Source organism: Panthera leo, chromosome D1 (genome assembly GCF_018350215.1).
Source record: "Panthera leo isolate Ple1 chromosome D1, P.leo_Ple1_pat1.1, whole genome shotgun sequence".
Lineage (NCBI taxonomy): Eukaryota > Metazoa > Chordata > Mammalia > Carnivora > Felidae > Panthera > Panthera leo.
Window position 1 is genome coordinate 7011202 of NC_056688.1, and position 23009 is coordinate 7034210.

General features: G+C 41.4%; 1 protein-coding gene and 1 long non-coding RNA gene across 5 annotated transcripts in view; one reads left to right on the forward strand and one right to left on the reverse strand.

Annotated features, from left to right (window-relative positions):
• ATM (ATM serine/threonine kinase) overlaps positions 1–12587 on the forward strand; it is a 129944-nt gene extending 117357 nt beyond the window's left edge. For 3 of the 4 annotated variants that reach the window (XM_042906231.1, XM_042906230.1, XM_042906232.1), the window contains 6 exons: positions 636–801; positions 2159–2245; positions 3645–3759; positions 4936–4999; positions 11610–11746; positions 11836–12587. In XM_042906231.1, coding sequence (XP_042762165.1) covers positions 636–801; positions 2159–2245; positions 3645–3759; positions 4936–4999; positions 11610–11746; positions 11836–12019 — 753 coding nt within the window. In that variant the 3' untranslated portion in view covers positions 12020–12587. The remainder of the gene's footprint in view (positions 1–635; positions 802–2158; positions 2246–3644; positions 3760–4935; positions 5000–11609; positions 11747–11835) is intronic. The other variant, XM_042906233.1, reaches the window with a different exon arrangement.
• On the reverse strand, positions 2261–6095 carry LOC122200547. The gene is made up of 3 exons (XR_006193848.1): positions 5463–6095; positions 3706–3917; positions 2261–2589 (listed from the first exon to the last, which is right to left on the reverse strand). It is a non-coding gene; the product is annotated as an uncharacterized LOC122200547 (long non-coding RNA).
• Positions 12588–23009: the final 10422 nt, after the last annotated feature.

Here is a 23009-nt window from a genome sequence, read left to right on the forward strand (position 1 = left end):
GGGGGTGGAAGGAGAGAGGAAGTGGCTGAGGTTTGCCGAGGCGGAGACGGGGAAGAGGTTTGGGTTTGGAAGTGCTCCCCGCGCACGTGTTGAGTGAGCCGCTGGAGAAGCACATCGAGCTGGAGCTTAATAAAGACACGGGGCCAGAGACGCAGGTTCGGTTCGTCAGCATGGAGCGGCGAGTTGGGCCCAATGAACCAGATAAGCTTTGCTTCAGGGAAGGACGAAGCGCCGTCAGAAGGTCTCGGAGGACACATCCGAAACACGTGAGCTGCTTGGCCGTCCATCAGTGACGCTTCCGTTCTTCTTCCTGTTTCCTCTTGACCCTGGTGCCGTGAGGCTAGAGCTGCCTCTGGCTTTTTTGTGTATATGTCCACATAGATTTTAGCACTGAATTAAGAGAAGAACAGCCACTGTTGGTGTCCCCCGAGATTGACACGCGAACCCTAAAGGGATTCTGACGTGGAATTGTTTCCCTGAGCAGACTGGCAGCTGCCGGTGGCGGAGGTGATGCCTCGTTCACCTCTTGGTCGCCTCTGCGTCTGTCGTACTAGGTTCTATCGAGAAACTCCGAGTAGGTGTTGAAAGTAGTTGAACACAGCGTTGAGAAAGTTTTATGTTGGGTCTTTCAAAAGGATGTACAAAAGAAGTCTTTCGAAGAGAAATATAAAACCTTCACGGATATCTGCCAAAATTTTCAACCGGTTTTCCGTTACTTCTGCATGGAAAAATTCTTGGACCCGGCTGTTTGGTTCGAGAAGCGACTGGCCTACACGCGCAGCGTGGCTACTTCTTCTATCGGTAAGCTTCTCACACACTTGGGCAGATGCAGCACTTGTGCTTTCTGAGCTCCAGGGGGGCGGCCGTGGTGGTGGCTGTCAGCTGGGCGATCCTCAGCGTGAGATCTCGTTTCTTGTTCATCCTGACTCTCAGCTTCTAAGTGCAGCTCCTGCGAGCTTTTGCCCAGAAGGCTTCCTCTCCTCTAAGGAAGAGAGACCAGGCTGGTCATTCCTCTTTGTTGCATAGTGCATATGGTGTATTTTCCCTTCCCTCCATACACTGTTTTCTCACATTTTCTTTGGAAAATCATAAAACCCATAATAACTATATTTAACTTGTCTCCTTTAATTATTGTTGTTCTGTACAGAATCTCTAATATCACGCAGTAATTGAATCTGCTTAATAGAATTTTATTTTTGCATTAGAAATCATGGTATATATTTAAATATGCAACAATGCATATTTTGGCTTTGTTTTTTGGTTTTTTTTTTTTTAATTGGTAAGAGATTGGAATAGCTAGATAGGGCAATTAACAAAATCCTAAACTATGAAAACTCATGTTGAACACCAGAGATTTCTTAATCTATTGATTTTAAAGTAATAAAGACCATTCCTCCATCACTTAGGTACCACACTCCAGGAGGGCAGGGCATGTACGTTTTGAAAAAGTTCTAGGTAATACAAAACCCTCTTCTTTTCCACACTGAGAATCTCTAATCTGATTGAGCTAATTTAGTTTATAAACAAGAAAGTAGAGCCAGTTAATGTGGCTACACATACAAGCCTCCTGACTCCCTCTTCACTGCTTCTGCAGTACCGCACGGTGTTTTTCATTGGATTAAAAGCATTCGTGCATGCCATCATCTACGTTAAAAACAGAAATGCAGTTTTCCCTGGATAGATATCTGATGAAATGAATTAATGATTAATTTGTGTGAAATGTAATTCATCACAGGGGAGAAAGTTTCACTGAGGAATGAAGAATTTACCCAGAGGCTTCTCACTTTAAAAGTATACTGAGTAAAATATTCGAATGCATATAATACTGCTTTGACCTTGCCACATAATGGGTCTCGACTTTAACCACACTAATTTTGGAAGTATGTACTAATATTTTTAGATGTATGCTTATTTGTAAAGGGAAAGCTTTTTTTTTTTTTTTTAAGCACATCATCTAGGATTTGTAAAATGTAGTATAAATGAAAATAGCTGGCAAGACTTGACTTAAAACACAAAGTGGCAAGTTATATACATATCTGCCTTTAGGCTAAATGTTCTACACTAAAAAGTCATGCGGTGGTGGTATTAGTTGACATTGTGGCTAAATGTGTTCTAGAAATAGATACCAGTGATCTCAGGTTGTTGTTTTTTCTCCCAGTCGGTTACATACTTGGACTTGGTGATAGACACGTACAGAACATCTTGATAAATGAGCAGTCCGCAGAGCTCGTACACATAGATTTAGGTAAGTGGCGAAAGATGAGAAATGCATCTTTATTCTGTTTAACAAATACGGTGTCTTAAGAAATGATGTTTGCCCCCAGCTTATTACAGGGGAGAAGGAGATAGATACACCACAGCAGGAGATGTTTCAGATAGCAGCAGCATGTGCAGGAGGGACTGGCTGACTGCTGGAGTAACGGGTGGTTCTTCTAGAACAGGACGTTTAAGGCAGGTCTTAGAGTGAGCGAGCAAGGATCATCCGGACAGGAGAGAGAGCAAATACGGAGGGGTGAAGAATGAAGACGAGTTTGCGGGAATGGTGAGACACGAAATATGGCCGAGTGAAGGCCGCATGTCGCTGAGCAGCTGCAGAGGTAGACAAGGGAAAAGAAAAGATTTCACTTAGTGTGGAATTTAAGATTTGTAAAAGGGTGTAGTCTTAGGAAATTACAAATTCTGTAGTAGCCACGTAAGTGGTTTGCCAAGAGAGAGTAAGGCTGATTTCCATTAGAATAGAGGAGATCAAGGGTATTATATGGTTTTCCCCAGAATGCATTTATTACGAAAGAGTAGTGATTGCTGGAAGCACAGGGTGGGCGGGTGGGCGGTGATAGGCCGTGGGAGGATGTGGGTGGCTATAAAAGGGCCAGTACGAGGGATCCCTGTGGTGATGGAAATACTCTGTGTCTTGATTCGATCAATGTCAGTATCCTGGTTGTGATACTGTACTATATAGTTTTGTAAGCTGTTCCATTGGGGGAAAGTGGATAAAAGGTATATGAGAAATTTTGTATTTTGTGTATTGTATCTTACAACTGAATATGAATCTATAGCTGTCTCAGAATAAAAACTTTAGGGGTGCCTGGGTGGCTCAGTCGGTTAAGCATCTGACTTCAGGTCAGGATCTCACAGTCTGTGAGTTCGAGCCCTGTGTCAGGCTCTGTGCTGACAGCTCAGAGCCTGGAGCCTGCTTCAGGTTCTGTGTTTCCCTCTCTCTCTGCCCCTCCCCAGCTCGCACGCTCTCTCTCTCTCAAAAATAAATAAAACATTAAAAAATTAAAAAAAAAAAAAAAAGTTGTACACTTAACCGATTGAGCCACCCAGGTCCCCCTGTGTATATTTAAATAAAGAAATATAAATTAAGATTACATACATAGTATGTTTTGCATTTTAAATCTTATCCATCATTATTTCATTTAAAAAAATATCACTGTTTAATCTGGAGCTTCTCTAATGTCTAGAGTAGTTACACTTTTTCAATCTGAGGTGCACCTCCTAGGCAAGCAGAGCAGAAAAAGAATAAACCACTGTGGGTTCTGGTGCTCCGGATTGTCGGTGACAGATTATTTGGGGTATATGCACAGCTCACGTGCCACACGGGAGGAGGGAAGCTCCTAACGCTGCTGTACTGTTGACTTTAGGAGTCGCTTTTGAACAGGGTAAAATCCTGCCTACTCCTGAGACGGTTCCTTTCAGACTCACCAGAGATATTGTGGATGGGATGGGCATTACTGGTGTTGAAGGGGTCTTCAGAAGGTGTGTATTTATTTCTTTTTCTCCCCAGTTGTATTAAACAATAACTGACATCCATCACTGTAGAAGTCTAAGGCACACGGCATGATGGTTTGATTTATATATTTATATATAGAATGATCACAGCAGCTTCGGCTAACATCCATCATCCCATACCAATACTATAAAAAGCGAAGAAGAACAGAAAAAGACAAAAAAAGTTTGTGATGACTCTTAAGATTCCCTCTCCTAACAACTTCCTTACGTATCACACAGCTGTGTTCGAGGGAGAACCAGAGTGCTAACTGGTGTCCTCCTGTCGTACTTGCCGTGTCCAGTACTTGTCTCCTACCTGGGAGTTTGTACCTTTCGCCACCTTCCTCCCCGTCCCCTCCCCCACCTACCACCTCTGGTGACCACCGGCCTGTTTTTTGGGTTTTTTTGAGAGAAACAGAATTTTACTTATAATCCCTTAACATTAAACATAATCGGGGTTTTTTCTTTAAGTTTTTATTTAATTCTAGTTTTGGTGTCAAAATTATTTGGATGATTGATTTCTGTAGATTATAGAATTCACTGCTAAATTATGTTCCAGTGCTTTATTGGTAGAAAGGAGAAACCCGAGATAGAAGGAGTCAGAGTTTTCCCTTCCTTCTGACCATCCGGGACCTCACCTCACAGGACATATTAACCTCCTTCCTAGCCCCCTCTGGAAGCAGTTGCCTCCACCTTTAATGCCCCTGTCCCAGCGAACTCTCTTGTTATTGCCCAGAACTCCGTTGGGCGCTCATTGTCGGGCCTATAACCTGTGCTGAAGGAGTGTCTGATGTACCAGTTCCTGCTGAGAGCACGTCGCAGTTCCCCATAGTTTTCCCAGCATTGGGCCGTGTACTCCGTTTTTAAAAGAGTAGATTCTAGTTAAAATGAGCTAAAAATTACCACAATAATCAAGGACAGAGAAATGTTTCATAGTAGTACTGTGTTATCCTTATAATGCTTAGCTTACGTTCACCTACATACTTCTGTTCCTTTCAAAAACATTTACTGAAAACAGTCTGCCCAGTATTCTGCTCTTTGAGATACTAATTTGGGAATTATTAACAAGAATAGTCTCAGCACGGTATACGTGAATGTACATAGATGAAGGTATGTTGGAAACAGTGTTGTGTAACAAAATCCCTATTTATGACGTGTTTGTAGATGCTGTGAGAAAACCATGGAGGTTATGAGAAGCTCTCAGGAAACCCTGCTGACCATCGTGGAGGTAAGGCGGATTATAAGGGAATCTCTGTTGAGAGACTGTGGGTCTTGTTAGAAGGTGACTGGTTTGAGGGTCGGTGCTTCATTTTCATGTGGTGGGAAGCTGCCGGGCAGCAGGAGGTGGGTGGGCGCATAAATCAGTAAGTCATGGTTTAGAAACGCCTCCAGTCCTCTCAAATTTCTGGGCATTTTACAGCAGTATAAGTAATCTCTAGTCTTCGATTCATAAATCAGCACTTTGATGTCGTAGGTCTCTCCTGTGGCATTACTTGCTTTCAGAATGGTTTCCGTTGGAGTTTTAAGAGAAACCAGGAAGTCGTATCTCCTTTTCCCTGCCCAGGTTCAGAACCATTGAGTCACTGACTCATGTTGATCAGGCAGAAAGGGAAGGAAGGAAAGCAGATTTGCAGGGCCTGTGACACCAGCTCTACCCAGGACGAAATTGGGTACCTGGAGCAGGCACTCACCACGCTGGCGAGAAGGCTGTGTGGAGCAGGAGGTAGTAGGGTCTCCTCCTCAAGGCACTGTGGGGGCCGGAGCACAGGCGAGCCTCCCTCCCGTAGAGTCTTCGGCTTTTATTCCGTTACCCGGTGGTGCCGGACCGGCTGTGCTCTAGGATCACCTGCACGCCTTTTAAAAAAATGTTGAGGCTGACCATACGCAAACCATACTTCTGGGGACAGGGCAGGAACATTTGTGGTTTTTCAGAGCTATCAGTCTGTACTGGGTCGAGGCCGGGGATGCCGCTGAGCTTCCTTCAGTGCACAGGACACCCCCACAACAAAGCGTTCAGCCCGATCGTGTCAGGAATGCCGAGATTGAGAAACCCTGTTCTAGCTTAATCAGGCTGTGTCCCTTTATTGTGTTCCATTCGGATAGTAAGACTAAAGTCAGTTTTTGAAATACTCTGGTTCCTCCTTGATTTCGGAGTTGGCAACTGTGACTCCAGCAGAAGCCCTAGAGTTTGAAATAATTTATGTTTCTTCAACCCAAGAAGAACATACGGGCTTTTTATAATAGTAGAAGCCTCCATTTCTTTTGGTCGATTAATAAAATGTACCTCCCTATGGGTTCAAACTTAAGCAACCATCCACTTCAGATAGACTGCTATATGAAAATGTTATATATAAGCCTAATGGTCACCACAAATCAAAAAATACTAATATATGCAAAGAATAGAGAGAAAAGAATCCAATTATAATTACTAAAGAAAGTCAGCAAACCATGAAAGAGCAGGAGAAGGATCAGAGAAAAACCACAAAAACAACACAAAACAAATAACAAAATAGCAATAATTACATATCTGTCAGTAATTACTTTGAATATAAATGGACTAAATGCTCCAATCAAAAGACATAGGGTGACAGAGTAGATTTAAAAAAAAAAAAAAAAAAAAGACCCATCTATATGTTGCCTACTAGAAACTCATTTCAGACCTAAAGACAGACACAAGCAGACTGAAAGTGAGGGGGTGCAGAAACATTTATCACGCAAATGGATGTCAGGACAAAGCAGAAGTAGCAATGCTTCTATCGGACAAAATGGCCTCTGAAACAAAGACTGTAAGAACAGACCAAGAAGGACACCATATAATACTAAAGGGGACAGTCCAACAAGAAGATACAATGATTGTAAGCATGCACATAACAGGGGAGCACCAAAATACGTAAAACGGTTAATGACAAACATAAAGGAACTAATCAACAGTAATACAATAACAGAAGGAGACTTTCAACATCCCATTCACACTGATTATCCAAACAGAAAATCAACAAGGAAGTAGTGGCTTTGAATGACCGACTGGACCAGATGGATTTAACCAATATATTCAAAAATTCCATCTGTTTTAGGATGGAATTACACATCCTCTTCAAGTGCACATGGGACATTCTCCAGAACAGATCATATATTAGGCCACAAAACAAGTCTCAAGAAATTAAAAAAGACTGAAGTCATACCATCCATCTTTTCTGGCCTAGGATACTAGAAGTCAATCCACCCACCCACCCCCAAATCTGGAAGGACCACAAATACATGGACATTAAGTAACTTAGGAATGAACGGGTCAACCAAGAGATCAAAGAAACAAAAGAAAACACAATGGTCCAAAATCTTTGGGATGCAGCAAAGGCAGTTCTAAGAGGGAAGTATATAGCAATACTCAAATACCTCAAAATCTCAAACAACCTAAATTTGCATCTGAAGGAGCTAGAAAAAAACAACAAACAAAACCTAAAACCAGCAGGGGAAAGGAAATAAAGATTAGAGCAGAAATAAATGATAATAGCAACTAAAAAAAACAAGAGAACAGATCAATGAAACCAGGATCTTTAAAAAGATCAATAAAATGAATAAACCTCTAGCCAGACTCATTAAAAAAAAAAGGGGGGGGGGGGCTCAAACAAGATCACAAATGAAAGAGGAGAAATAACCAACACTACAGAAATACAAACAATTGGGGGCACCTGGGTGGCTGAGCTGGTTGAGCATCCGACTCTGTTTCAGCTCAGGTCTTGATCTCAGGGTTTTGAGCTGAAGCCCCACGTTGGGCTCACGCTGCACATGAAGCCTACTTAAAAAAAAAAAAAAAAAAAAAAGACAACGAATTATAAGAGAATTATTATGAAAACTATTAAACAAATTAGACAACCTGGAAGAAATGGATAAATTCCCAGGAACATAACCTACCAAAACTGAAGCAGGAAGAAATTTAAAAATTGGACAGACTGATTACCGGCAATGAAATTGTTGGGATTTTTTGATTATCGACTCAAACAGAAGTCTAGTATCAGACAGCTTCACCGACAATTTCAACCAAACATTTAGAGTGTTAATTTAGGGGGCGCCTGGGTGGCTCAGTCTGTTAAGCGGCCGACTTCAGCTCAGGTCATGATCTCGCGGTCCGTGAGTTCGAGCCCCGCGTCGGGCTCTGTGCTGACCGCTCAGAGCCTGGAGCCTGTTTCAGATTCTTTGTCTCCCTCTCTCTGACCCTCCCCCATTCATGCTTTGTCTCTCTCTGTCTCAAAAATAAATAAACGTTAAAAAAAAAAAAAAAAAGTGTTAAAGAAGAGTTAATACCTATTCTGTTGAAACTATTCCAAAAAATAGAAGAGGAAGGAAAACTTCCAGATTCATTCAATGAGGCCAGAATCACCCTGATGAAGACACCATAAAAAGAACTACAGGCCAGTATCTCTGACAAACAGATGTAGATGTAGGTTCGGTATTCGCAAATCACTCAACCTGATGCCTCACATCGATAAAAGACAAAAACCACATGATAATTTTAGTTGGCACAGAAAAAAGCATTTGACACGGTACAACATCCATTCATCATAAAAGCCCTCAATAAAGCAGGTGTAGAGGGAACATACCTCAACATAATAAAGGCCTTATGTGAAAAACCCACAGGAAACAACATATTCAGTAGTGAGAAACTGAGAGCTTTCCCCCTAATAAGATCAGGAACAAGATGAGGATGGCCCCTCTCACCACTTTTATTCAACACGGCAGAAGTCCTAGCCATGGCAGTCAGACAACAACAAGAAAGAAAAGACATTCACATTGGTAAGGAAGAAGTAAAACTCAGTATTTGCAGGTGACATGGTACCAAAAAAGATAATAACCCTAAAATACTCCTCCAGAAATGACTAGAACTGATCAATGAATTCAGTAAAGACACAGTATATAGAATCAATGTGCAGAAATCTGTTGCATTTCTATACACTAATAAGGAAGCAGCAGAAAGTGAAATTAAGAAAACAATCCCATTTATAATTGTATCAAAAATAATACACCTAGGAATTAACCTAACCAAAGAGGTGAAAGAGCTGTACTCTGGAAACTATAAAACACTGATGAAAGACATGAAGATGACACAAGGAAAGAAGAAGACATTCCATGCTTATGTATGAGAACAGATACTGTTAAAATGTCTATATTGCCCAAGGCAATCTACACATTTAATAAATCACCAGCATTTTTCACAGAGCTAGAAGAAACAGTCCTAAAATTCGTATGGAACCACAAAAGACCCCAAATAGCCAAAGCAGTCTTAGAAAAGCAGAGCTGGGGGCATCACAATTCCAGGCTTGGAAGTTCCATTACAGAGTAGTAGTAATCAAAACAGTATGGTACTGGCACAACAGTAGACACATAGGTCAATGGAACAGAATAGAAAACCCAGACATAAATCCACAATTATATGGTAATTAATCTTTGACAAAGTCGGAAAGGATATAAAACGGGTAAAAGAATGTCTCTCCAACAAATGGTGTTGGGAAAACGGGACCCCTTTTCTTACACCATACACAAAACAAATTCAAAATGGGTTAAAAACCTGTGAGACCTGAAGCCATAAAAAAATCCTAGAAGAGAACACAGGCAGTAACTCCTTTGACAATGGCCATACCAACTTTGTTTCTAGATATGTCTCCTGAGGCAAGGAAAACAAATGTAAAAATAATAAACTGTTGGGACTTTGTCAAAGTAAAAGCTTCTGCACAGTGAAGGAAACAATCAACAAAACTAAAAGGCAACCTACTAAATGGGAGAAGATGTTTGTAAATGACATATCTGATAAAGGGTTAGTATCTAAAATATATAAAGAGCTGATAAAACTCAATACCCAAAAACCAAATAATCCAATTAAAAAATGGACAGAAGACACGAATAGACATTTTCCCAAAGAAGACATCCAGATGGCTAACAGACACACGAGAAGATGCTCAACATCACTCATGATTAGGGAAATGCAAATCAGAACCCCAATAAAATATCACCTCCCCCCTGTCAGAATGGTAAAATCACCAGTAGATGTTGGCAAGGATGCAGAGAAAGGGGGAACCCTCTTGCACCTTTGGTGGGAATGCAAACTGGTACAGCCACTCTGGAAAACAGTATGGAGTTTCCTCAAAAAGTTAAAAATAGAGCCACCCTATGATCCAGTAATTGCACTACTGGGCATTTACCTTAAAAAACGCACTAATTCACAGGGATACATGCGCCCCTATGTTTACAGCAGCATTATTTACAATAGCCAGATTATGGAAACAGCCCACACATCCATCAGTAGATGAATGAATAAAGAAGTGATGTATATATACAGTGGAATATTACGTGGCTATAAAAAAATAAAATTTTGCCAATTGCAATAACATGGATGGAGCTAGAGTGTATATTCTAAGCAAAATTATTCAGAGAGAGACAAATACCATATGGAATTTAGGAAACAAATGAGCAAAGGGGGAAAAAAAAGAAACAGGCAAACCAAGAAATAGACTCTTGAGTATAGAGAACATACTGATGGTCACCAGAGGGGAGGTGAGTGGGTGGGGGAATGGGGAAATACGTGATGGGGATTAATGAGAACCCTTGTGATGAGCAAAGGGTGATGTATACAAGTATTGAATTACTGTATCCTACACCTGAAACTAATATTACACTGTGTTTTAACTATACTGGAATTGTAAAAAATGTACCTCCCTTGTGTGGGCGAATCTGGTTTGGATGCCTCAGCTCTAGAGCATGTCAATGCCCAACTTAATGTCACACAGGAATCCTCGAACTTGCAGACAAACCACATATATTCAGGGTCGGTGCCCCTATGGTTTTTAATGGCTCTGGGGGTTGCTTAAAACAGTGGAAAGCATGAAATGGGTGAGCCAATTTTGGTACTGCTGAATCAGTACATGTCTTGGAATTGAACATGTAACGCTAAAGGCAATTTATAGTCGCGGCCCACAGAACTGAGAAAACATGAAGCAGCAAAAAAATGGTACAGTTCTGTAGTCATCATCCCTGGAAATGAGTTTTCACTTATTAAGACCTGTCCGGTAAGCATTTTTGCTAAGGAGTATTAAAGAAAAAAAAAAAAAAGTCTGTGCTTATAAACAGCAGGGGCAGTTAGCTGTTCTACATTGCCCAGGTCAAAAATCTCTCATGACCTCATTTACTAAAATTTAAGACCTAAAGTCCCTTGCTCTGGCCATGCCAGTTGTTCTGGTTTTCAAATTCTACTACATACATCTGTCTCCACACTGCACTAGACCTTCGGTTTTGAGGAGTTTTCAATAAAGTATACCCTTTCTTTTCTCCAAATTTGAAACTTATGGAGAGAAAAGGAAAAAGCCTTAAGAATAAGGTAGAAATCAAAATGTTCGGGTTAGTACAGATAGAATCATTGGAGACGTGGCTAGAGGTGAAGCCCAGACAGGCTGGCCGGTCCTGTCCAACTCCCACACCTGACCTCTGCCTGGGTCCAGCCCGAGGGGAGCTGGGGTGGGCAGAGCAGGTGCCCTCGCCCAGGACCATAGCAGTGAGGAGGAGAGAGGAGGAGGAGAGTGACTAGTCCTTATCTCTTGACTAGAGCAGTTTCCGGGTGGGGGGAGGTCGGCACCCCCACACAAGAAGAATGGTTTGGGGGGGTGAGAAGCCCGGAGCGTCGTGCTCGCGTGGTCTCCTCCACAAGGAGGTGGGGGCTGCCTGCCACAGGCTGGCCCATTCCACCCCCCTCCATCCTCCCGCCTAGCATTTGACCTCCGTTACCTTTATCACGCGGGTTCTTCTGTGTCTAAATACACGTCCAGGCGCACATTGTTCTTCTCCCTGCCTAGGTCCTCCTGTACGATCCCCTCTTTGACTGGACCATGAATCCTTTGAAAGCTCTGTATTTACAGCAGAGGCCGGAGGACGACGCGGAGCTCCAGTCCACTCCCAGTGCGGACGACCAGGAGTGCAGACGCGGTCTCGGGTGAGCCCTGCTGTCGCCTGCTCAGACCCTCCTCTTCCCAAGGCCCTTTAACCCGCTCCGCCTCATGCAGCCTCTGTGTTTGTCCTTAGTGACATCGACCAGAGTTTGAACAAAGTGGCCGAACGCGTCCTGATGCGGCTCCAAGAGAAACTGAAAGGGGTGGAGGAGGGAACCGTGCTCAGCGTCGGGGGGCAGGTGAATCTGCTCATACAGCAGGCCATGGACCCCAAGAACCTCAGCCGGCTCTTCCCGGGATGGAAAGCGTGGGTGTGAGGCGGCATGTGCCTGGCCCTGCGGTTCAGCCCTTCGAAATGACATCGCGGCCTTCATTTTTAACGCAGCCGTCGTACTCGGAACAGGCGTTAATGGACAACCGAATGAACTGTGTACTGTGCCTTTAAAAAGTGTTTAGTACTTGCCTCGGTCACCAGAAGATGCCTCGACCGTCTCCACGAAAATCTCTTCTCTCACATTTTAGAAGTGTCGTTCATGCTGTACTTCTGGGCTGAGCGTGTATTTCTTCTTCCCGAGTACATACTTGTGTTGTTCGCAGTATAACCACTGACTTCTGCTTCAGCTTAAGGGCAGGAACATAACTGACAGTGAATTAAAGGAGATAAACTGCTAGGTTTGAGGTAGCTTTTAATTAAAACTTGTTTCTCAGGTATTATATATGAATAAGTTATCTGGTATTTATAAAAGGAAAAAAACTTTTACAATTGTAACTGTTTATATATCATAGTAAAGCTACAATAAAATTAAGCAATGTTGAGGGGCACCTGGGTGGCTCAGTTGGTTAAGCGTTGACTTCCGCTCAGGCTGTGATCTCACAGTTTGTGGGTTTGAGCTCAGTGTTGGGCTTTGTGCTGACAGCTCAGAGCATAGAGTTGGCTTCAGATTCTCTGTCTCCCTCTCTGCCCTTCGCCCATTTGCGTGCACGCTCTCTCTCTCAAAAATAAGTAAATTGAAAAAAATATAATCAATGTTAAAAGCAAATTAGTACTTAAGAAACATATTTGGGTTTTCAGTGGGAAGATCACTCAGCGTTACTAGATTGTGAAGTAGTTACATTATGGAGAACAGATTTCAAAGACACGGTATCGTTTCTATTTTTTAAAATGTATACTGGCCCTTCTCATTCTATTCTCTTCATCTTTGAAACCCTTCTGTGCTCTTTTCTCTTTCTCTGATGACTTGAATCCCTTTTCTGGTTTATGAATTTTCTTGTTAGCTATGCATAATCTTTTTAGACCATTCATCAGGTTTCTTTTTTCAAGAATAATTTTTCATTCTTAGCTCTGAATCATTCGTTAGATCTGTTACTTGTTTTGTAACGTCCACTTGTTTTTAACTTTTGTTCTTTTTCTGTCACTAAGCATTTCACACATCCCCATTTTATAGTCTCTCTAATAGCTCTACATTAATCACATTCCTGCGCTTGTGTCTGTTGAATCTCGTATGTGGCGGACTGTTGATTCGTGTGTCTTGTGATTTTGTAAGGTGAGCTTCAGCTGGGTTTTCTCTGTGGGAATCTTGAGTGACCAGGGTTAAGAACAGTTCCTTCCAGATTAGGTTTCTGGAGAACTCATCTTGAAATGATCATTTTGCATTTCAAATTACCAACTTAATCTTGACATATCTTTGTCTTATACACTGCCTACGTGAATAATTTGGTATATATAGGAAGTTTTATTACTGTAGTGAATCAAGGGAATGTAGTAAACTTACATCTTTATGAAAGCCTTGGAATCTTCTTAGATGGAATAAGAGATTATGAGCTAGATGACAGTATAGGTAAATGAACTGTGGCTAATTCTTGCTAGTTGATGCATACAAAGAGCTTTGAATGACATTAATCTACGCTTCGGCCTCGAGGTGCCTTGAGGTATGCTGTAAGTTTTCTGTCCTGTTGCACATATTCTTACTATAATGGCTTTGTCCAGTCTGCCAAATTTGCAGATAACAAATGTAGGAGGAAGAGTTAATTCACAGGTGGTAGAATTAAGCTTCTCAAAGATTCCGACAGGAACACTGTCTGGAAATGAATTTTTTGTTCATTTGTTGCATGCTGAGTACCGGAAATATATGCAGCATCTCTTGGAAGATTAGTGATTTTATCCCAGTTTACATCTGGAGAAAGTGAAGTTGAGAGAAAGTAAAAGTAACCTGTCCACGACCGGAATATAGTACAGTGAAGGTACAAGTGTAAATGGACAGTCTCTAACTTTAGAAGCTTTCAAGTAAGAAGAATCTAGGCGTCACCAATTGCTCAATGAAAGCCAATAGAAAGGCTAATAGATTGTAGACTGAACACTCGTGTCTAGATTAAAGGAGAGAAAGCGCTGCCTCATTCTGTGGTCAGTCCCGCTCTCCTTACAGTATATACTTAAAATATATGCACTTAGAAATTCGGTATGAAGGAAATAGGAAAAGCTGTGGATTTCTTAGTTACAGTAGGCAATTCTTTAAAAAAGTAGAAAGCTAGTATACTCACTTGAAATCTAGAAATATATGCCACTTCAAGTATTTTAATTGCACTTTAATGAAATTATATATTTTCCGTAGATCGATTTTAGTACCATTGAATGTATTTCTTAAAGCCTGTTGCACTGTTCCCTGTTTTTGAATAAAATTTTCTAAAAGGAAATACATGCTAGGACTCATTTATTTTATTCAGATGTTTGTCTTGTGTGCCAGGCATGGTGCTAGTTCCCGGGAGACAACGGTGAGCAAGAGGCGGGCACAGCGGACCCTTAAAGAGCCTGGGGTCTGGCGCAGACAGGCTGCTTGTACGCAGGTCAGCTGGGGAGCCAGCTACCCAGATCCGGCCCGGTGCCCTGCACTCAGTCCTTGCAGGGACCTCTAGCCCTACCCCTGGCCCCAGCAGCGGTCTACGGTTTTATTCCTGGGAGAGGTCTCTGAGCTGTAAAATCTCAGGCCCGTACATACCCTAATACCTGAATCTAACACTTAACACCTAGCTCAGATCCTAAAAGTAACCTAACTGTAGATGTGAAAAGAGTGGCTTCCTGAATATGCTATGAGAAAAGCGGCCTAGTTATCCTGGAGAAGACCCCAAACATTTAGGTATTGGTAGTATTTCGGAAAATGGTTGTGACAGTAGACATAAAAAGAGAAGGACCGACTGAATACGTATTTAGAGTATTTTGAGCCGCCGATCCCTCCTTGCCTCAGCTCAGTGGATGGCTGCTATGTCTATTCTCACCCGGGCAGAAATCTGGGGTTTTAGTCTCTTGAGTGGTCTGTGAACCACAGGATAACCAGGTACACACCTAATCCCTAACCCTAACCCATAACCATAACTATAACCCTAACCCTCTGTAGTCTCTGAACTGCAAAATACCACACACATAAACTAACCCTAACCCTCTAACCCTAGAGCTGAGAAGAAAAAGAAAAAAATAAGTTCTAGAAGCACAATATCTCCTAAGCCTCTAACCCTAGAGCTGAGAAAAAAAGAAAAGAAAAAGAGAAGTTCTAGAAGCAAAATATCTCCTCCAACTGACAATTTTGAAACCAGATTCTGAGTAGGGTTGTTAACTTTGCTAGTAGATTTTAATGTTAGGTTATTTGAAAACCACCCCAAAATGTTTCCTGGTGGTATCTGTAGTGTTTGAATATTCACTGTAGACTTACAAATCTTTGTAAATATTGCTGAACTTAATATTACAAAAATTTTTTTAGTGTTTATTTTTGAGAGCACAAGCAGGGGAGGGGCAGAGAGGGAGACAGAGAATCTGAAGCAGGCTCTACATTATCAGCACAAAGCCCATCGCGGGTTTTGAACCAACAAATTGCAAGATCATGACCTGAGCTGAAGTCGGACACTCAACCGACTGAGCCACCCACACACTCTAAACTTAGTATTTTTTAAAGATCTTTCTTTTAGATATTCATGATTATAAAAGTTGGAAATACTCTGAAAGTCATTGCAGTGTAAACCAACTTGGAAAATGGATCTCCTACCTTTCAAACATATTCATGGCATGGAAAGGATAAAATAACAATGAAAATAATCCTGATGAATCAATGCCTTCAACTTCTAAGGAAGTAATGACACCAGTGCTACAGAAACGCTCCTGATATTAGTAAGAGCCCTTTTATGAGTCCTGTATCGCCCTTATATCAACAATTACAAGAGTTACAAGAAAATTGAAGACCAATATCATGAACATGATACAAATATTAGTGAATCAACTCCATCAATTAAAAAAGTATATCATGACCAAATGACATTATTCCAGAAATACCAGGTTGGCTTAATATTTGCTGTCAGTTTAATAAACTAACAAAGAAAAACCATATCATGTCAAGAGATGCAGAAAAGGCATGTGACAAAATTCAACATTCGTGATAAAAACTCATCAAACTAGGGATAAAAGGAACATTTTCAACTTGATAAAGGAGAACTATTAAAAACTCACAGCTCGGGGCGCCTGGGTGGCTCAGTCGGTTAAGCGTCCGACTTCGGCTCAGGTCATGATCTCACGGTCCGTGGGTTCGAGCCCCACGTCGGGCTCTGTGCTGACAGCTCAGAGCCTGGAGCCTGTTTCAGATTCTGTGTCTCCTCTCTGTGACCCTCCCCCGTTCATGCTCTGTCTCTCTCTGTCTCAAAAATAAATAAAACGTTAAAAAAAAAAAAATTAAAAAAAAAACAAAACAAAACCTCACAGCTCATTGGGGCGCCTGGGTGGCTCAGTCGGTTAAGCATCCGACTTCGGCTCAGGTCACGATCTCACGGTTTGTGGGTTCGAGCCCTGCATCAGGCTCTGTGCTGACAGCTCAGAGCCTGGAGCCTGCTTCACATTCTGTGTCTCCCTCGCTCTCTGCCCCTCCCCCACTCATGCTCTGTCTCCCTCTGTCTCAAAAATAAACATTAAAAAAATAAAAACAAAAACAAACCCCTCACAGCTCACTTCATACTTAATGGTCAAAGACTAAATGTTTTCCCCCTAAGATGAGGAACAAAGCAAGGATGCCACTCTTACCAGTTCTATTCAACACTGTACTGGAGTTTCTACCCATGCAATAGAGCAAAGAAACAGAAAGAAAAGACACACAATTTGAAAAGGAAGTACAATTATCTTCCATTTGCATATGACGTGATCGTCTATGTAGAAAATCCTCAGGATTCTGTATATTAAAAAGCGCCCCTATGTTCTAGAACTAGTGAGTTTAACAAGATCAAATAATAAAGGCCAATACACAAAACGTCAACAATATTTCTGTGTATCAGTGTCAAAGTGTCCAGACTAGGCCCAAGATGGAGTCACTTTTTCTAAGTCCCATATCAGCAAACCAAAACTTAACTGAGTTTCTATGCTCAGCTCTCCCAGAAAAAGAAGGCCCAAGCCAACCAACTGGCACTTCCCTGCTCAGCAGAAGTTTCTTAACCAAGCTCCAAGACTTCCCTTTACTCCATTTAAAGTAATCTTACTTTGGGGCGCCTGGGTGGCTCAGTCGATAAATCGTCCGACTTCAGCTCAGGTCATGATCTCACAGTCTGTGAGTTTGAGCCCCACGTCAGGCTCTGTGCTGACAACTCAGAGCCTGGAGCCTGCTTTGGATTCTGTGTCTCCCTGTCTTTCTGCCCCTCCCCTGCTCATGCTCTATCTCTCTCTGTCTCAAAAATAAATAAAAACATTAAAAAATCAAAAAATAAATAAAGTAATCTTACTTTAACCAGTTAAATGCCCAACTTCCTGTTCATTTTAGTCTGTGAAACCCTCTTGCTTTAAGAAGCTCCTTTTGGTTTTCTAGACTGGATTCTTCCCAAATCATGAATTGCTAAATGATAGTCAATTACATCCAGAAATTATGTATCTGTGAAATTTTCCTTTATCACCAGTAATGAACAGTTTAAAATTGAAATTAAAAAATACCATCAAAAAGATGAAATAGTTGGGCATAAGTTCAATAAAATATGTTAGGTGCCTGGACACTGAAATTTATAAAACATTAATGAGAAAAGCAAAGGCCTAAATATACAGAGGGATGTACTATGTTCATGGATTGGGAGACTCCATATTGTTAAGATAGCAATTCTCCCCAAATTGATACACAGAATCAATGCAATCCAATCTAAATGCAGGCTTTTTTCTTTTTTTTCCTTTTGTAACTTGACAATTGGATTATAAAATCCAAATGGAAATGCAAAGGAATTTGAATAAGCCAAAACAATTTGGAAAGCAAATACAAGTTTGAAAGACATACACTAAAGCCACAGAAACAAATACAAGGTGGTACTGTCATAAAGATAAGACATACAGATCAATGGAGCAGGATAAGGAATCCAGAAATAGACCCTTATATATGGTAACTGATTTTCAGCAAAGGCTCCAAGGTAGCTTAATAGGGAAAAGACAGTGTTTGCGAAAACAACAATAACAACAACAACAAAACATATCTATATGCAAAAACCCCCACAAATCTCAAATCTTCTCTCCTACTATATATAATAACTAACTTGAACTAGATGATATACCTCAATGTGAGAGCTAAAGTTATAAAATTTGTATAAGAATTCCTTTGTGACTTGGTTTAAGCAAAGATTTTGTACATAACACATTAAAACACTGGCCAGAAAAGAAAAAAAAAAAAAGATAACCTGGACTTTATTAAAATGACAACATTTTTCTCCTTAAAAGACATTAATAAAAACTGCCAAGCCTTGCAAAATAGTATCAGGTAAAGAATTTGTTTTTAGAGCACACCTTAAAAAAATATTTTAACACAATAAGGAAATGAACGATCTAATTTAAAAATGGCAAAAGATTTTACAAGACACCTCAACAAGAAGATATCCAAATGGCAAATAGGCACATTAAAGAACCTCCCATCCTAAGTCATAGGGAAATGCAAACTAAAATCACAATGAGATGCCATTCACTATACATCCACTAGACCAGTTAAAACATGTTACAACACTAAGAGACAAAGCACAAGTGGCCAAGTCAAATGTGTTCACTGCTGGTGGGAATACAAAACGGTACAGCCACTTTAAAAAACAGATTCTTGAGTTCAACTGAGGGAAAATGTCAGAGTAGGAGGGTCTGGACTCACCTTGTCCCACAGACACACCAAGGTAACAACTCCACGTGTTGTAACAAACTCTGAAAACCGACTGCAGCCTGGCAGAACAGGTCTATCACAGCTCGTCCTCCACAGAAGCCCACACCAGAAAAGGAAGGTGGGGTGGAGACACTGTTGGGAACCCCTTTACCACTCCACACCCCCACCCCAAGCAACTGACCAAAACCAGGAGGGGCATCACCAGCAGGAAGAAGCGGGAGGATCAGACCCCACACTGGGAGACACCACCCCCCCCAGACCCCCACAACGGGAACAGGCAATAAGGAAGAGGAGTTCCCATGAAAACTAGCTTTGAGAGCAAGTGGGGCTTAACTCCAGGAAGTTTAAAAATCAGGGCATCTTAACTTCATAAGTTTTAATTATCAGCAGGTTTTACTCCAGGAGAGTGTGAAGGCAATAGGCAATGGAGTCCTCAGCCTTGAAGAGCCGGCATGCTAAATAGCTCTGCCCAAGGCACAGCACAGGAGAAGCAGTGTGAAAAGTGCCTGCGGTATTCGTGAAGGACAACGTGCCAGGGGGCAGGGATCTGTAGGGGATTTCTCCAGGAATGAAAGTGCTCGAGGCATCAGTTTTCTTCCCCTGCCCCAGCCTGGAGAGCCAGAAGCTTGAAGGAGCCAATGCTAACACATTCCATCCACCTGGCTGGCAGAGCAGGCCCTCCCCCTCTGGTCCCCTACAGACCCACCCACCCTACGTCTGCCCCACCACGCGCAGGCAGCCCGGGCCAGGACCAGCACCACTCCCAAGTGACTCCCACCCTGGGGAGTGAGGGAGATAACCACCCACATCGCGCGCCCCCCGTTACCGCAGTCGGGCCCTTTAGCTGGCTGTGCGGGGAGCGAGCCCCGACGTCCGGTGCACCTGCAGCCGTGGCAGCGAAGCTGACTGCAGACGGCCAGGCTCACTGCCCGACCTGCCCACCAGGAAGCCTGCGGCAGTCACGGCTGGGCTCCCAACAGTGTGGGGAACAAACACTGCTCAGTCTACCCACTGCAGGCAGAGCGGGTCACTGCCTCAGGCTGGGCTGGAGGCGACGGCGCCCCAGCCACAACAGGAAGATGCCTGCAGCCCACACAGGGAAGCCCCCGGAGCACCTCATTCTGGTGGCTACGGGGGTCTGTGCCCAAGGGCACCACAGGACCTCTTCTACATAAAGCTACTACCTCCAAGCCCAGGGGACAGAGCTGACCTACCTAACACATGGAAACAAACACAGACACAAAACGAGGAGGCAGAGGAATAGGCCCCAGATTAAAAAGCGACAAACAATCACAGTAAAACAGCTAAATGAAACAGAGATAAGCAATATACTTGATAAGGAATTAAAAGTAATGGTCATAAAGATACTCCACGCACTTGAGTACAGTCGATGAACTCCGTGAGAACGTCAACCAAGAACTAGAAAATCTAAAAAGGAACCAGTCAGGGCTGAAGAATTAGTTAACTGAAAGGAAAAGTATACACTAGAGGGAATCAATAGCAGATCAGAGGAGGCAGAACGGATCAGTGACCTGGAAGACAGGGTGATGGACAGCAACCAAGCTGAACAGCAAAAGAAAACAGAATAAAAAATCAGACTAGGTTAGTGGAATTCTGTGACATCATCAAGAATAACATTCACATTAAAGGGATCCCAGAAGGAGAAACGAGAGAGAGAGACAGACAGACAGACAGAAGGCGGCAAAAACTTATTTGAAGAAATAATAGCTGACAATTTCCCTAATCTGGGGAGGCAAACAGACATCCAGGTCCAGGAGGCCCAGATGAACCCCAGGAGGTCCACACCAAGACACATAATAATTAAAATAGCAAAAAGTACTGATAAAAAGAGAGTCTTAAAAACAGCAAAAGACAACAGCTACATTCAAGAGAAACCCCAGAAGGCTATCAGCTGATTTTTCAGCCGAAATTTTGCAGGCCAGAAGGGAGTGGCAGGATGTATTTGAAGTGCTGAAAGGAAAAAACCTACAACCAAGAATACCTTACCCAGCAAGGTTATCATGTGAGAGTGAAGGAAAGGTCACTCCCAGAAAAACAGAAGGTAAAGAAGTTCATCACACTAAACCACTTTTTAAAGAAATGTTAATGGGAATTATTTAAGTTGAAAGAAGAGGCTATAGCTAGAAGTAAGAAAAATATGAAAGGAAAAATGTTACAGGTAAAAGCAAACATACAATAATGATAATGATAGATTAATCACTAATAAAGCCAGTATGGAGGATAAAACACAAAAACAATAAAATCAATTATGTCTATAAAAATTAGTCAAGGGATACAAAAAATAAAAAGATGTAAAATATGCCACTATAGACATAAAACATGGAGGAAGGAGTAAAAATTGAGTGCTTTAATGGTGTGTTTGAACTTAAGTGAACATCAACTTAATACAGACAGTTATACACATAGGATGTTATATATGAAACCCATGGTAACCACAAATCAAAAAAACTCTGATATGCAAAAAAATTAAGGAGAAAGTTATCAAAACATACACTAAAGAAAGCCATCAAACCACAAGGAAACAGAGCAAGACAGCAAAAAAGAACAGAGAACTAAAAACCATAAAACAATCAACAAAATGGCAATAAGTATATACTTGTCAGTGATTACTTAAAATGTAAATGGATGAAATGTTCCAATCAAAAGACACATGGTGACAAAATGGATAAAAAACCAGACCACCCCCCCTAAAAAAAAAAACAAGACCCATGTATATGTTGCCTGCATGAGATCACTTCAAACCTAAAGACACGCACAGACCGAAAGTGAAGGAATGGAAAGATATTCTATGCAAACAGAAGTGGAACAAAAGATGGAGTAGCAATACTTATACCAGACAAGATAAATTTTAAAACAAAGACTTTCGCAAGACAAAGAAAGGCATCACATAAAGATAGAAGGGATCGTTCCAAAAAGACTATATAACAACCGTAAATATCTATGCACTCAACACAGAAGCACCTAAATACATAAAGCAAATATTAATAGACATAAAGGAAAAACAGGCAAGAGTTAAACACCCTATTGAATCAATGAATAGATCACCCAGACAGAAAACCAACAAGGAAACGGTGGCTTTACATAACACATTAGACCAGATAGACCTAACAGATGTATACAGAACATTCCATCCAAACACAGAAGAATATACATTATTTTCAAGTGCACACGGAGTATTCTCTAATATAGATCACATGTTAGGCCACAAAATAAGTCTCAATGAATTTAAGAAGACTGAAATCATATCAAGCATCTTGTTTGCTCACGACAGTATGAAACTAGAAATCAATCACAAGAAAAAAAAAACAGCTAAAAGAACCCACAAAAACATGGAGGCTAAACAATATGCTACTAAACAACCAATGGGTCAACAAATAAATGAAGAGGAAATTCAAAAAAATACATGGACACAAATAACAATGAAAATATAGTGGTCAAAAAACCTTTGAGACACAGTGAAAATAGTTCTAAGAGGGAAGTTTATAATGATACAGGCCTAAATCAAGATCAAGAAAAATCAAACAACCTAACGTTACACCTAAAGGAACTAAAAAATATAAGAACAAACGAAGCCCAAAGCTAGTGGAAGGAAAACAAAAAAGAGTGGAAATACATAAAATAGAGATTAAAAGAACAATAGAAAGGATCAGTGAAACTAAACACTGGTTCTTTGAAAAAATAAAGTTAATAAACCTTAGTAAGACTCATCAATAAAAAAAGAGAACTCAAGTAAAATCAGAAATGAAGGAGGAGAAATAATAACTGACATCCCATGAAGTACAAAGGATTATAAGAGAATATAATGGAAAATACATGCCAACAAGTTAGACAACCTAGAAAAAAATGAATAAATTCCTAGACACACATAACCTTCTGATCTGAGTCAGGAAGAAGTAGAGGGGCGCCTGGGTGGCTCAAGTGGTTAAGCGTCTGACTTTGGCTCAGGTCATGATTTCAGAGTTCGTGGGTTCGAGCCCCACATTGGGCTCTGTGCCGACAGCTCGGAGCCTGGAGCCTGTTTCAGATTCTGTGTCTCCCTCTCTCTCTCTGACCCTCCCTGGCTCAAGCTCTGTCCCTCTTGCTCTCAAAAATAAATAAACATTAACAACAACAACAAAAAGAAATTTTAAAAAAGGAAGTAGAAAATCTG